This window comes from Rattus norvegicus, chromosome 17 (assembly GCF_021556685.1).
Source record: "Rattus norvegicus strain SHRSP/BbbUtx chromosome 17, alternate assembly SHRSP_T2T, whole genome shotgun sequence".
NCBI classification, from domain to species: domain Eukaryota; kingdom Metazoa; phylum Chordata; class Mammalia; order Rodentia; family Muridae; genus Rattus; species Rattus norvegicus.
In genome coordinates this window covers 67,089,538-67,105,390 of record NC_141550.1, presented here as the reverse complement: position 1 = coordinate 67,105,390, position 15,853 = coordinate 67,089,538, and the positions used below count along the sequence as shown (strand labels likewise).

At 40.7% G+C, this 15,853-nt stretch overlaps 1 protein-coding gene across 5 annotated transcripts in view; it reads left to right on the top strand.

Annotated features, from left to right (window-relative positions):
- Positions 1-15,853, top strand: part of Dip2c (Dip2 acetate--CoA ligase C) — a 384,823-nt gene that overhangs the window by 273,218 nt on the left and 95,752 nt on the right. For all 5 annotated transcript variants that reach the window (XM_087590742.1, XM_087590741.1, NM_001415158.1 and 2 more), the window contains 6 exon segments: positions 2,576-2,667; positions 4,923-5,033; positions 9,973-10,096; positions 10,421-10,530; positions 10,822-10,924; positions 12,983-13,047. In XM_087590742.1, coding sequence (XP_087446868.1) covers positions 2,576-2,667; positions 4,923-5,033; positions 9,973-10,096; positions 10,421-10,530; positions 10,822-10,924; positions 12,983-13,047 — 605 coding nt within the window.

Sequence of the window (15,853 nt, the reverse complement as noted above, 5' to 3'; positions counted from 1 at the left end):
GAACTTTTAATGTGCTCGTTTCTTCCTCCCAGCACCCACTGAGTCAGTTTACTTAGTGCTATGTGTATATGCATGGCTGTAGGACCATCTACTGGAGCATGGGTAGCGTCTGAATCCTTGAAGGAAATGGACTCTTCTGTTCCAGTTAGTTGCCAGTAGCTCCTCAGAAAAGGGTGAGCTCCTGATCCATTCTGAGTTACTTCAAGTGTGTCAGAGTTAGCTGCCGGAGTGAGGAATGTACCAGATAGCCTTTCCACTTACCCCTTCCATATTCATTCGTGCCCTTTCTCTGCAGTTACCGTCTCAGTAAGTAGCTTAGACGTCATTCAAATCCAAGTGAAGCTGAAGAAACCAGTCTTTGTCAGCCACTCTAAGAAGTGCTTATTCCCCTTTGATTTATACTGGCACTTGACTTACTCCTTTTCTCTGAAAACTACAAGATGTAAAAATTCTAAGTATATTTCAAGAATTTTTGCTCAAAGTGTGATTCTGTAGTTTTGCGAGACTCTATGTAAAACTAGATAGTGTGGGAGTATATAATGACATCAACCCCCCACTGTCCTAGCCGAAAATGAAGTTAAAGCATTAGCAAACTGTAATAGTTTTAATTGATTGGTTTGTTTATAACACATTGCTTTTCATTTTATTCAGTGACAACAAAATGTAATTATTCAGCTAGAATAGTTTCCCAGTTTTGTTCACAGTAAGAAAGGTTTAAAGGCTTAAATTATTTATGGTGGAAAAACATTGCTCCTGTATTGTTTCTCACAAACTGATGACCACTGATAGAGAAGTGAACTCCCCAAGTGAGATATCAAATGACTTTAAGGATCTGTGGGGTTGAGATGAGGAAGAGAGCACGAATGAAATCTTAATATCGAGTAATGAAATACTGACGAGTTACATTAAGCTGCATACCATGACTGTGGACTTAATTGGTTCTTGCCTGTGACATTAGTGAACTCTCCCAAAAGTGTTTAGCATATACTGAGAATCAAAAATTGTCCTGAGATTAGAGCAGTGAAAGATAAAACACTCTCCTAGCTTGCTATCCACAAAGGGGGCAGACAAGTAGATGGATGGAGAATAGCAACAATATTAATTCAGGTAGCTCCAGTTCTGACAGGAAATAAAACAAATTCAGGTTTTTTGTTTTGTTTTCAAATTCAGTTAATTTTTTTAAGTAAAAACTGTGTTATAAACCAAGGGAATTTCTGTTCACCTGAAGAAAATTAGACATGGACTATATTGAGACACAGTTAGATTAATCTGTGTTATAGTCTTTTAAATGAATACACTGTCTAGAACCTTGATTTATTTTGAAAGCTCTCAGTAGCTGAGTGTCTTTGACTGTGCTAGAAAAAATACCTTCTGAATGCAAAAACGCTCTTTAGATTTGAAGTTGCTTTTATTTCACACTGTTTAGGATTACCAGGACATCTATGAGTGCAGGATAAAGGCTTGAAATATGAAGGTCCTTCAGAGTTTGTTTTTGTTCTTAAATAAAATTTGTTGAAACTTTTCAGAAAAGAGAAAATTATCTTAAACCCAAATTTACATTCGTATTCCACTTAGAATTGTTTTCTAGAGTTCAGAATTTTAAAATTACAAAAACTTGCACTTTAAGTGCAAAGGTTCTTCTTCCAAGTTTCAAACCCTGAGATTAGAAAATGTCCACTCTGAGAAGTTTACAACTTGGAGGGAATCAGGGTTTAAGTGATGTGTCAGAGCCATTTTTATACAGCTGGTGTTCATTGCAGTTGCCCAAGAGAGCACACATTTATAACAGATTGATATCCCTGATAGATCTGTGAAACCTCTCACTGGGCCCCCTTGCACCTGCTTAATCTAGTACAAAGATGGCAGTTAAAGATTCCTGTAACTTTGCAGTAAGTGCTTAACACACGAACAGAGATTAAGATGTTAAGACCTGGTTCTGATTCTCTGGTAATGTGTCAGCTTTTAGTACGTATTTAGACCTTATTCTAGGAATTTAAGCTGAAGGCTTAAAATAAAAACAATTTTTTTTGGGTAAAGTTTGTCTGTGAGAGAGGATATTTCAAGATACCGTCCCTCCCATTCCCATAGCTGTATACTATTAACTACTAAGACTCATGCCCAATCAACTTCTTCCCTGTCATAGGCCAAGTGTAAGGCAGGCTAAACAGGCTAAAATTAAAATTTCCAATCTCTTTTCCCTCTCTCCCTCCCTCCCTCCTTCCTTCCCTTCTTCCCTCCATCCCCATATCCCTATATCTCTCTGTCTCTGTCTCTCTCTCTGTTCTCTGTCTGTCTCTGTGTGTGTGTCTCCCCCCCCCCCCCCGGCCCCCTGCTGTTTTTTTAAATTTCTAGTACTTGTGAGTGCATTTTTAGCTTTGAGTTTTATAGTCTTTTCATCCCTGCCCCCTGATGTCAGTAGTTTTCCACATGACACTTCCCTTCCAACCACATCTACTGAGTGGGATAGATGAATGAACTAGACGCCAAAATGCTAGTTGTACATTCACAGTAGAACATAGTTGAAAATGTGTGTGTATTGTTAAGTTGTTTGTATGTTTATGCTTTATATCAACAGGCAAACTATGGACAAGAAGTATGAAGGTTGCTTACAACATTCTACATAAATTAGGTACAAAGCAAGAACCTATGGTACGGCCTGGAGACAGGGTAAGTGAGGTTCAAATAACTAGGTAACCTCTGTTTTCCGATTCCAGAACTCAGCCTGTTCTTCCTCCTTTGTGTAGAGTAAGGTTGGAAGGAATACAATTGTGTCTTGCTTCTTCATGAGCCTACCTGTATGAAAAAATGCTACCAACACACACTGCGTTATGAAGGCAGATACACATGAAACTTGGTCTCAAAAAATTACTTTCTGTTAATATGTTTACACATTCAAATATATCTTCTTCTTTCCTCCTGGTTGTTCTAGCTGGTTTTTTAATCCATGTAAAAAAGAAATCATTTAATCCAGAACTTATTTTTTTTCCCAGCACCTTTCCTGTATTGCAAAATACCCAGCATGGCTAAATTTAAGATACAGCTCCTGGCTTCATAACTACCATCAGTATCCTTTTGTGCAAGCCTATTTATCTTAGATTTTAAATATACTAGACTATCTTATCTAAATGTTTTTACCAGAATTATTAAGGCCACTTACAACATTTTTTTTTTTGGTTCTTTTTTTCGGAGCTGGGGACCGAACCCAGGGCCTTGCGCTTCCTAGGCAAGCGCTCTACCACTGAGCTAAACCCCCAGCCCCACTTACAACATTTTTAAAGAATCATTTGGAACTCCAGAATAAGAAAGTATAGAAATGATGCCTATGTGCTAAATCTTTGGATTCATGTGCCTGTGAAAATAGACCCCAGGGTCTGTAAAGAGTTAACACTGTAGGTGTAGCAACATGTTAGAGGAGTTAGGTGAAAACAGAGGCAGAGTCCTGAAGAGCACAGTGGGATTCTATTAAATAAACAAACAAACAGAAAACGAACCACCCAACCAAAACTTCCTAAAGCCAGTGAATTCCAGTAACACTTGACAGTGCTGGGATAGGTTAAACATGAAATTGGCTGTGCTGCAAATAGTCATGTACCACATACTGACATTCGAAGACAGTCTCCACGTAGGGTGACCATCCCAGAAGATACTGCTTCGTGAAGTGTCATCACCCTTCTAGTTTGCATGAGTACATTCTCTGATACTTAATTATAAACCACTTAACACATTTCTCAGGATTTATATCCATACCAAAACTGTCTCAGTTCTTTTCAAAGGCATGGAGGGAGGAATTGGCTCAAATATTTATTACCTATGAATATAAAGAAAACACATTTAAAACATCAAATATATACCAAAAATATGAAAACATTTCAAGAAATCTCTGTGTCAAATATAGTAAGCACAAATTCCAGGGAACATAATAGCAAGACATAAAAAGGTAGATGTGGAAAATGAAAAGGAATCTATAAGAGGAAAAACTTAAGGATATGGCCATGTTGTTAGAGTGTTGGAAAACCTATTTAGAAATTACACCCAGGATTATGTGGTGGGTCATAATCTACTCTCGGACTGGCTAAACTGGGCAGGTTGGATGAACAAGGGAAGACCAGGGACAATTAAATACTTATAGTAGTAGGCAGTGAAAACATACATGTTCAGTGTTAAGAGACTATGCCAGGATTGGTAATATGAGGATTACTGGTAGTGCATGTGATGTATCATGCTTCTGTAAACTCTGTCCTTTGAACTTTACCAGGACAGTCAGCTGCAGTTTGTTGTTGCTCCTTTTCTTTTTCCCATATAAGGAACTATGACTTACACCTAAATTGTGCATAAGATCCTAGAACTAAGAAGTAACTTAGCATCTGAATTAAGTCCAACTGGGTCTAGCTCGTAAGCATTTGCCCAGATACCCAGTAAAGAATTATATAAACATTTAATTTTAGTTGTAAGAACTATTTCAGAACTTGCAGTTATTTATATAGACCAGTGAAAACAGCGAAAATCCATGTATTATGTACACTGGCTTGGGGTTTTTTTGGTTTTTTTTTGTATATGAAAATTATGTGGCTGAGAAAGATAAGAAGCAAACAATAAAATAAGGTGTTGTCTGGTATGGGGGTATAGTTGGCATCTGTTAATGTTTCCCTTCCATGTAAGTTGAAGAAAAAGTATGGGGTGCTTATTAAAATATCTCCTGTTATTCTTTTTACATAAAACCTTTTTTCTTAGCATCCATCACTTTTGAGATAGATTCTTGCTCTGCAGCCTGTGGTCACTCTTAATTTATAGTTCTTTGCCTCCTAAGCACTGATCTGACTGGCCAGCCTGTACACTGTGCTGGGGACTTAAATTTTTCATTCTATTGTCTTCGAAAATGTAAGTCCTACGTTGTCTCAGCTTTGTGTCTTGCACATCTCCAGGTGGCGCTAGTGTTCCCAAACAATGACCCTGCTGCTTTCATGGTGGCCTTCTATGGTTGCTTGCTGGCTGAAGTTGTTCCTGTCCCCATTGAAGTGCCACTCACAAGAAAGGTAAAGAACTTATTTTTCATTAAGCTCTATTAGAGGAAAGTGTCAGGATTCATGGCAATTGAATGTGCTGGGTGAGAATGTGTAGACTACTGTTTTGTAAATGGCTTTTTATCTTTGCTGTGCCAGGGCAGTGACATGTTGTTGCTGTCTCTAGGCTGAGACCAGATTTTCATTAGTCTGACCTATTTGTGAGAACAATTATTCACACATACACAGCATGTCTCATCTGCAGGTGTGTGACTTCTCAAAGGTGAAGCTTAAGTTTATTTGGTAGCGTAGCATGGACCTGTCTTATCTGAATCTATTAAGAACCATTTTCTCACTCCTTAGTATCATTGCTTAGAAAGCCGGTACATGATAGATCTTTGATCTCTCTAGATTGTGGGTGGCAGTTCTGGCTTGTGTTTAGTTGTCTTGACCTTGTCAAGTCCCAGTTCGCTTCTGATTGGTCATATCTTATTCTCTAGTTAAGATGACTTAACTTGATCTTATCTTTACTGTGTTTTCTAACTGTGGGGCTAGTAAGGAGCTCATCCTGTATAACTATATAATCACTAGGCTAATTGGCAGTCCCTAATAGGATTTGCTGTGTGCAGTCATCAAGGCTGAGGAGTTTGGCTGTTGGTGTTTGTAGGAATCGCTACACCATTTCTTAGGATCACAGTCTTGTCCTCACCCGTTACTGTTCACCTGTTTGTGTGAAGTAACCTCACTGCAGTTTTAATTTGCATTTCCCTAACAGTTCTGTGGAACTTTCTTTCCTGCCTGTGCCTATAGAACACAGCCTGTTGGCCTATACACAGTTTTCTTACTTTTACCGGACTCTTCTCCCTGGGTACAAGTGGAAGTGAAATAACACAATTATATGAGTAAAAAAGTATGGAAAGCCAAATCCTTGCATCCATCTGTTCAGTGGCCACTGGAGCTGCCCAAAAGGCCCTACTGAACAGTCCTTGTTCTTAATCCTAAATCTCATTGAATGCCTTAAGTAGTGACTTGCATGCATGCATGCATGCATTCATTCATAATCCTGGTAGTGAAAAGGAAACATCTAGGCATTTTATCAAGAGAAGTTGGTGAACCAACAGGTGAGGGGGACAAGAAAAAGCTAATCTACAGCTTTGTCAGTGTACATCAGGAAAATGTTTATCACTATCTCATGGTATCTGAATCTGTATATATTTCTGTCAGCCAAGTGGATTTGCTAAAGTGAAAAGTAGGTTATGCCAAGATGTCCTTGAACAAAGGTTATCCACAAGTGTGATGGTCTGGGTACAAAGGGATAGGAATCACAAAGACCCAGCCAGGCTGACAGAATGAAGACTCTGACTGTGTATGCCAGTGATGGCAGGACAGAACAGGCTTGCTGTAACTTGAATGGCTGCATAACAGCCACAGGTGTCTGTTGCTGCCTGAGACATTTTGTCTGTTATCAAGGGTATCTGGCCTGCTCCAAAGAGTTCATGTCATAGTTGATTGGTTGGTTGTGTTAGTAAATATTTCCAAAGGGGGGAGTATGTGGCACTTGCAGCAGTCCCAGCAGTAGGGATACTGAAACCTGATGGGTTGGGCTCAATGAGGCCAAAGTGGGCTACTGAATGAAACACCGTCTAGAAACAAAAGATGGCAACATTTCAAATACCATTTCAGATGAACCTCTGGAAGGAGTAATGTCAGAGTCTTACATGTTCACCACCTTAGGTGAACAGAGAGGCATTTTGAGAGATGTATTCAGTAGACTTGGGATCTTGAGCCACAGGAATTGAGGGAAAATAGAAGTAGAGCTACTAAGAGCTACAAGGAGATGAGCAGGTGACTGCCAGGGTGAGGGAAGGCCTCCTCTAGCAAGGGTATCTTGGCTGAAGTGTCCTTGCATACACAGTAAGGCAGACCCCTGGAATTCTCTTTCTTAAATGCCAATATATGGTATGTGAGTGTTCCTTAAAGTGTATGGACATATAAATATGTATTTGGGCACATGTATCACCCTAACATGTATTCATGTGTGATATTGTACATTGGTGGATATGGTGTGTGTGTGTGTGTGTGTGTGTGTGTGTGTGTGTGTGTGTGTATGTGTATGTGTATGTGTATGTGTGTATCCTATGCTGGGTTCCTTAAGTATAAACATTTTTATGAATATCCACTTGCATACTAAGGATAATTAATGATGATCAAAAACTTACTAACATTGGATGATCTACACATTAGAATGTTTTTCTTATCTCTGTGTATATTTAAAGGTTTCCATTGTAAACACACCTAAAATTGATAACAGAAAAGACATTAATTGATATATCTATCTTAGTCATGATGAGGAAAATTTGATATGATGTCAGGAGTTCACAGAGGCCATACAAATGGAATTTCTAAACAGTAACATTTTCCGTTATCCTTTTTTTCCCCCAACTCATCTACCATTATCCTTTTTTATCTTGGAGAAATTTTTGGAAATTATTAAGAATATTTGAATTTGGGGCTGGGGATTTAGCTCAGTGGTAGAGTGCTTACCTAGGAGGCGCAAGGCCCTGAGTTTGGTCCCCAGCTCCGAAAAAAAGAACCAAAAAAAAAAAAAAAAAAGAATATTTGAATTTTAGTTTGGTATAGCTTTTCTTAAACAAGGGGAAAATTACCAATTTTGATGTGATGTTCTTAATGTGGGGGTGGGAATGATGGCAACACAGCCTGCCTGTGCTCCCTTCTGTATGTCTGCGAGTCTGCTTAACCTGAGACAGAAACCACCTGGGTAAATGATGTCATGGTCAGATTGTATGTCTGGGAGGATTTATTTCATTTTATGTCCCTAAATTACAGTGACTATTTCTGTGGTTTGGCCTCTCATTTAGCCAGATGGAGGCAGATACCTTTCTAGAGACCTTGTAGACCATAGGAAGCCATTGCTGCAGTGTGGCTTATTATCCGTTTATCTTGTCCTTGAGTCAGAAGCAGAGACTGAGGACCACTAGGGTCTTTTCTTGACCTTTGTTTTGATGTGGTCTGATAATTCATCACCTCATCTACCATCTTGGTTAGATGTTGGATATAGAAGGCTGTGGAGGAAGCTGGCTCTGGCATGTGTGTTTGGTGTCACCCCAAGTGGGCTGTGAGTGACCTGGCAGAGTTGGTCTGAAACTAATGTGTAGCCCCTTTTATATTGCATAGTTCTCTTCCTCCCTTTTCTCTCCCCCTCACCATCCTTCCTCCTCCTCCTGCTGCCATTCTCTTCTCCCACCTTCCCCACTTCTCATGCTTTCTCTTTATAAAATTCTCTCAATACTGAGGATTGAACACCCCAGGAATTCATAAATACTTACCAAATGCTCTTTCAACTTTAAGTTTTTAGCTTTTAGAGGTCTATATGTATACAGATTTATTGTTTGGGGCTAATAAGTCTCTCTGTCTCTGTCTCTCTGTCTCTGTCTCTCTGTCTCTGTCTCTCTCTAGCACGCACGCACACACACACACACACACACACACTTGGAGTAAAGGGAAAGGTGCACTCCTGACTTTAGGTCCAAGATCAGAGCGTCATAACCTATTACATTTGTATGCCACCCCAGTCACTCCATACTGGGAGACAGCTGTGGTGTATGCCTGACTCACTTCCTGCTGCTGAAAACTTACCTCTCCTGCCTGCCTACCTCACCTCTTCAGCTGAGTGGTGTTTGATCTGGACTTTACTTGAAAACAGTATTGCAACAATAAAAAGTACCCCACAATGTCTGCAAGACTGGGGGACTGACCCCATCTAGTGAGGGCCACACCACCTCTCTCATTGCAGGGTTGTATTACTTACGTACTTAGCACATAAACAATCCATGTAAGGAAACTATAGCTTTTAAATCTACACTAGGAAAAGTATAATCTTAGCAGACTTGAAATGTTACTGCTGATGAATACCCTAGGTGATAGCACTTTGCTTTGCCCAGTGATTTCCTTGGACAAGCAGGCAGGAGATACAACAAGCCAGTCTTCCTGAAGGTTGTTCATAGGGTCACTCTGGGTGTAGCCTGGACTGTTCAACACCATGATGGTTTTAGTTGCATCAATACTGGGTACTCAGAGACTCTGATTTTACAGCAGAGTAGCTCAGCTGATGGGGGGGAACGTTGAATCTAGGTGTCTTGACTGCTTATCATCTGTTTTCAGAAGCAGGATGCATATGTGGCAATAAAATTCACACAGGGGGGCAGCTCCTGAGGCTGTTGGAGCCAGAGACAGCCCCATCTGTGACATCTGCTGAAAGGTGACATTCAGTCTTGGCAGCTTGGTGCTTTCCTAGGCTTTCTGTCTCTCTAGAGTTATCACCCTGTAACCATAGCACATTTTAGCATGTGTTGGTCACTCCATTGATTCGTGATGTATGCCAGATGGAAAAGGTGATTCTAGTTGTCATTACTCTGAGTAAACATTTCTCTTGGTTCTGTACCCCACCAGGTGTGACACTTCTATAACCAGTCTTTGAAAGTGTGAAAATCAGGTTGTGAGGTATTCATGTGATAATTTCTCTCCTTAGGATCATTGTCTTTGTTTATTAATTTTTACATAATATATTTTGGCCATTTTCCCTCTTCCTAACCCCTCCCAAATCCTCTCATCATTCCTACCTACCCAGCTTTTTAAATGTGGGAGCTCGTGCTTGTGAGCTCACTCGCTCTCTCTCTGTCAGTCAGTCAATCACTCTGCCTGCCTGTCTGTCTGCCTCTTTCTCTCTCTCTCTCTCTCTCTCTCTCTCTCTCTCTGTGTGTGTGTCTGTCTGTCTTTGTCACAAACACTCTCTCTCTCTCTCTCTCACACACACACACACACACACACAGAGGGTTGTGGGGGAAGGGTCTTGAAGAGGGCGGTTATTTTCCACATACCCAAGATGAGGCAGTACTTTAGCTAGGAGTAAAGTTTTGTCTTAGATTTTAAACTTGCCTTGATCACCTTTCAGGATGCAGGGAGCCAACAGATAGGTTTCTTGCTTGGAAGCTGTGGAGTAACTGTTGCCTTGACTAGTGATGCCTGTCACAAAGGACTGCCAAAAAGCCCAACAGGAGAGATCCCACAGTTCAAAGGTACGCCACAGAGCCTCTGGGAGAACACACTTCCTCTGTAGATCTTCCATTTTACAGACTGGTCCTATTGAGTTCAGGCCAGAGCTTTTCTGATCTGTCAACATTTCTGATAGTACAGGTAACTCATAGTCTGTGGGGTGACATGGTATAGCGTGTGGTGCCTCAACACTCTTGATGATAACTGTCAATTTTACATATGGGAACCAGAGGCTCCACGTAGTCTGAAGTGTTTGAGAGCAAGCTGTGAAATACTAGGTAAAGAGATTCTACAGCCCTGCTGTTTGGGTCCTATTTATTTAAAAGGATTTATGATTTATTTCCAAGGTTGGCCAAAGCTGCTATGGTTTGTCACAGAATCAAAACACCTCTCTAAACCTCCTCGGGATTGGTTTCCACACATCAAAGATGCTAATAACGACACAGCTTATATTGAGGTAAGATGGATGCCATCCTTCCACAGAGGCAAGTGTCTATTACTGGGAAAAGATTTGTGTTTCACGGGTTGGGGATTTGGCTCAGTGGTAGAGCGCTTGCCTAGCAACCGCAAGGCCCTGGGTTTGGTCCCCAGCTCTGGGGGAAAAAAAAAAAAAAAAAGATTTGTGTTTCACCTCATTATACTAGTTGCAGTGTGGTGAGAACTCAGAGTCTCATTAACTAGAAGTATTGAGTGGGGACCAGAAATGTATTTATCAAAACACCTTTCCATATTTTCTGCCTCGTTTCAGTATAAGACGTGTAAAGACGGAAGTGTTCTTGGTGTGACAGTGACGAGGATAGCGCTGCTGACACACTGCCAGGCACTTACACAGGCCTGCGGCTATACAGAAGGTATGGAAGGCCCTGAGACTTCCTTGGATCTGGGTTTTTGGAGACGTCCCACTGACCAGGGATGCCGATGGCAAACCAGCTTGTGTGGTTCCTACTGGGACCCATCAAAGTAACATTGTGTTTGTGCCCACTGCCGTCCATCAGTGTGTGAACGTACTAAGTAGTAGTTCGTGCTTCAGCTTGCACTGGAGAAACATAGGCCCAGGAACTGCAGTTGAATGTCCACAGCGAGAATTTTGGCAGTGGGGCTCCACCATCCTTCTATATAACACACTCTTACTTTGTCCTCGTGTGACATTTTTCTTGTGTGCACTCTGGAGCCCTGCCCATGGCCTCATTTAATATTTACCATGTCCTGGAAGGCTTAGTCCCAGAAGAGGTGTTAGCACTTTTACCACACAGATTGGAAGTGAGCGATTCATCTCACAGTTGGTACACGTGTGCTAATCCCTACCATCCTCACCTGCACATGGCTCTATGTTTTTAGAAGCTCTTTCTCTTTAAATGCAATGTTGTAGCCCACTCTTCACTATTGAATAAGAAATTCTGAGAATAGGGTTTTTAAGCTTTATTGGAAGACTGTTGTTTTCCTGGTGTGTTTTCTTCGCTTATGAAGCAGAGGTAGAGTGGGTGGCAATAACCATGATAATGGGTTTGAGTGGACACAGAAGGAAAAGTTAAAGCAACCCCCAACTGCCTGCACAGGGAGGGCATAGTCACAGCAGTCAACCTTACACTGACATCCGTTTCTGGGACCTGAAGAAGCCAATGGTCCCTAGCTTCACTTCTAAGTGAGTTTCCTTTTTCCTGCTGATCATGTGATCTCCTTCCTCGTCCTTTCCCTTTTTAGGAATAATGTGTTCTCTAGACTTGCTCTATTAATGGTTATGCCACTTAACACATGGAGTAGCATGACCTCTAAACGCCATTACTATTTTGTTAAAACAATGACTTGTGTGTACTGACCTACATGCTTGAAAGGTCCGGTGCTGTCACCTTTTAGGTGTCAGAAGCAAATATAAACACATACATGAATAAACAATAATTTTTTACTTTAAATTATAGAAAGGAATCTAGGGTATTTTCTTTGGATATCGATATTTTTAATTAATCTTCCTGATCCACTTCCCTTTTTTTCTCTGGTAGGAGAGCAGGAAATAGAATGATTAAACCTTGGGTAAATATTGACCGGCAGAATGAGGAGACCATGAGACCTCACACTGATAAGTTCCTAGGACACTGTGAAGTGTCCAGAAGCCTGTGTACAGGTGACAAAAATGCCCACTGAGTCGGTTAAATAAGAACAAGGTCAAATGAGGGTCAAATCCTCAGTGCTGGGGCAGCTAGTATCACTGCTTTGGTCTTTGAAAATTATTATTTTCAACAACTTATTTTCACAGCTTTTTTTCCTGCTCTTTCTACTTCTTTTCATTCCTGTGCTGTAGTATTACACCATCCCTGTCTTGATGCGTTTTACCTTCTTCATTGTCCCACCCCCACCACCTTTACAGAGCACTCATATGACAAAACAAGTCTGTGCACTGCCAAAAATTCACCCTTCATGCTTCCCTGTTAGCAGAACAAGGTCTCAGAAGAGAAATTAAAAGAATCTCAGGAAAGTGGGGAATAAATAGGAAAGTAATGTTGTGTTGGGGTGGGAGTGTTGTTAAGTAGTAGAAGTCTTACTCTATGCCCAGTCTAGCTTTGAGGTGGTGGTGTGGTCCAGCCTTGGCTTCAAAGTTGTGATCATCTTCTCTCAGCCTCCCAGGTGCTGGGATCACAGGCCTGTACCACTGTGTCTGCTATGGTAGATCTTTTTCAGTAGTGATGTGTGGGCAGCTGTTGCTGTGCACTTACATGCCCGAATATTGTCATGGAGATACTCTCCAGCCTGGCCAGTGCTTGTTAGTGGTCTGTAGCTGACTGCAGGGCTCTGTGGAGAGAGATGGTATTCTTCTAAGACCCAGGATGACCCCTCAGGTGGTGGGTTTTCCTTGGCACATAACTAAGGCTGCTCAATCATGTCAAGTAAAACTTGTAATTGTTTCTTTTATACAGCTGAAACCATTGTGAATGTTCTAGACTTCAAGAAGGATGTGGGACTCTGGCATGGCATACTGACAGTAAGTAAACTCCCTGTATGCCTCATGAGTCTTTTATTCAAGTGTGCCCAACTTCTGTCAAAGCTTTTCCCTCAGTATAGACAAAGAAATCTTGTGTTAGGAGTCATATTGTCCACTCAGCCAGCTTTCTGCAAAGTACAGTAAAGGCAGCTCATCTCAGAAAAACTTTTTTTGAATCTTGGACCCATACGCTGAGGTATCAGCTATAAGAATATCCCTTCTAAGGTCCATAGATATCCCCTACTTTGGGCTCTGAAGGTTTCCCGTTGGTGTTGTTGCTGCCTTATCTGTCAGCATAGCTTTCCCATTCTACGTAGAATGTTCTTACTATTTTCTAAGAGCCAGGAAGTCTGCTACTAGATTATTGTCAAGGGAGAAAGAACTTTAGATTTTTCTTAAAATGGAAATTTAGGATGCACTATTGAGAGATTTTGGCTCATTATCAGTGCCACTTGAAAAGTGATTGTGGAGCTGGCTGTGGATCCATTAGTAGAGAGATAATCTTAGCTTTTAAAGGTGTTGGCACTTAAAAAAGAAACACAAAACATGCCTGATTGGGATTCCCCATCTATTTCATGCAGAGGGTGATTTTGACTGACTTGTTTGTTTTTGTAGAACTTTCTTAGGTTTAAACTTCATTTACTTTCTAAAGTAGAAATCCCAAATAATTCTACATAATTGTTGGGAATGTACATATCATAGTTATTTGTTGACAAGCCAACTATTCGTATGCTCCATGAACTTGTAACTATCCTATAGTCTGCTTGTGACTCTGACCCCTTCTGGCCTCTGTGTAAGACTTACTTCTAACCTCTGGATGCTTTTATATGTAGAGATTCAGAACAATGGTTTGAAATGTTGGCACACCAGTGTGTGCTGACACAGAAGGGATAACACAGGGTCAGGGTTAGAGAATTAAACCTGCATTCAAAGCTCTGCCCCTGTTGTAGCTTTGATTCTAGTGAGTATCATATCCATGTGACCAAGAAGCTCTTTTCAGCCCTGGAAATTAAATGCAGGAATTTTTGAACATGCTGCCATTGAATTATAGATTGACTATTTTATGTTTTATTTTTGAGACAGGGTCTCAGTAAGTTATCTAGATTGGCTTTGAACTTGGAATCATCCTGCCTCAATCTCCCAAGTAGCTAGGAGACCTGGCAAAATTCATTTATTGATAGAGACAAATGGGAATGAGTCTTACCTGTTGTACTTAGCATAAGAATAATGTGGCTTGCTATCAAGTCTACTTACATTTGTGATACATGTGGTTCTGTGGTTGTCATGTCCATGAGAACAAAAACGGTTATTATTAGAGTTAGTATCTCTAGTAGCATATGTCCTGCTTCTGATTATACATTGCCTTCTGTATCCCTGCCCTCTCTGAGAGTGTCGCCAGTTCTGCTCAAGTAGCTTACTTGTTGACAGCATGCTTTAATCCTGATGTTCTACATTCCTGTCTGCAGTACCTGGCAGTTTTTGAGTTCCTTTTGTTGACTCCTTAAGCCAAATGATTGAACACATTGTAGCACACACTTTGCCTCATCCTGGAGATGTGTGAGCTCCTTCACCATAGAACTCAGTTGGAAGAAGCCCCTCAGGAGCAACTGGGTTTGCATAGGTTCTGTAGAAACACATTCCTGGGGGATATACAGTGGTCTTTCCATTTTCATTTGGAGCTTCTCCTCTTGGAGCAATGATTCCCAGTACACAAATTCTAATCCTGAAAGCACTGGCTTGATGTTTACAGTTCTTCCTTGGGCTATGCAGGAGATCTAAGATATCTGCAAACCCCTTGAGTCTTAATCACAACCTATGTTCATTGACCCTTTTTATAGTCAGTTTCTATCTTCCACTTTAAGGAACTGTCGAAGAGTCGCAAAGTACATTGGCAAGGCTGGAAGGAAGACTGTGGTTCTGTTACCTTTCCATAGTTGCATGCCTTATAGTGTATAAACTAGCAAAATTATTCTTGGAGACAGCTATTATACTCTTCTTTGAAAAGGAATGGGATTTCTAGAATGAAAGACTATAAAAAGTTATGTTTGTTTATGTTGTAATTGAACAATTACATATGAAGTAGTCTCATGACCTTTAAGTACATGTAATATGTGGTAACATGGAAGCAGAGCAGTTGCCATGAAACATGCATCAGAACACTCAGAATTCCACTGGTAGCTATTCCAGATCTATCAGTCTTGTCCACCTGTGTTACCCTACTGTAATATGGAGATTACAAAGTTACCGCTCTTGGTCACTTGGCAAAGACTAAGTGTAGGGTATTAGAGGTTAGTCTTCTATCTGGCTGTATCTTGTGTGCATTTACAATCCTTTCATCCCCTCTGAACTCACATTCCAAAGCCTAAGAACACTACTGTATCCACCTCTTCTTTGAGACCAACATTTTAATTCCACATGTAAATTACACCATGCAGTATTTTCCCTTCCTATGCCTGACTGATTAACATAATAGCATTGATTAACATAGAGTCCTCCAATTATACCCATATTGCAGCACATGGCAGGGTTTCATTCTTATGTCTTCAAAATACTCCACTGTATATACGTAACATGTTTTCTATCCTTCCTTCCATTGATAGAGACCTAGGCTAAATCTGTATCATGACTGTTACAGATAGTGCTGTCGTGTGCTCATGAGTGTGATGTATCTTCAACGTGCTGATTTCAGTTCCTCTGTAAATGTACCCAGTGTTGGTCCTGGTGGATCACACTGAAGTTATCTAGTTATTGTTTGTTTTAGGGGTTTCGTGTGTTGCAATCTTCAAGCCACTTTCCATTACGGTTA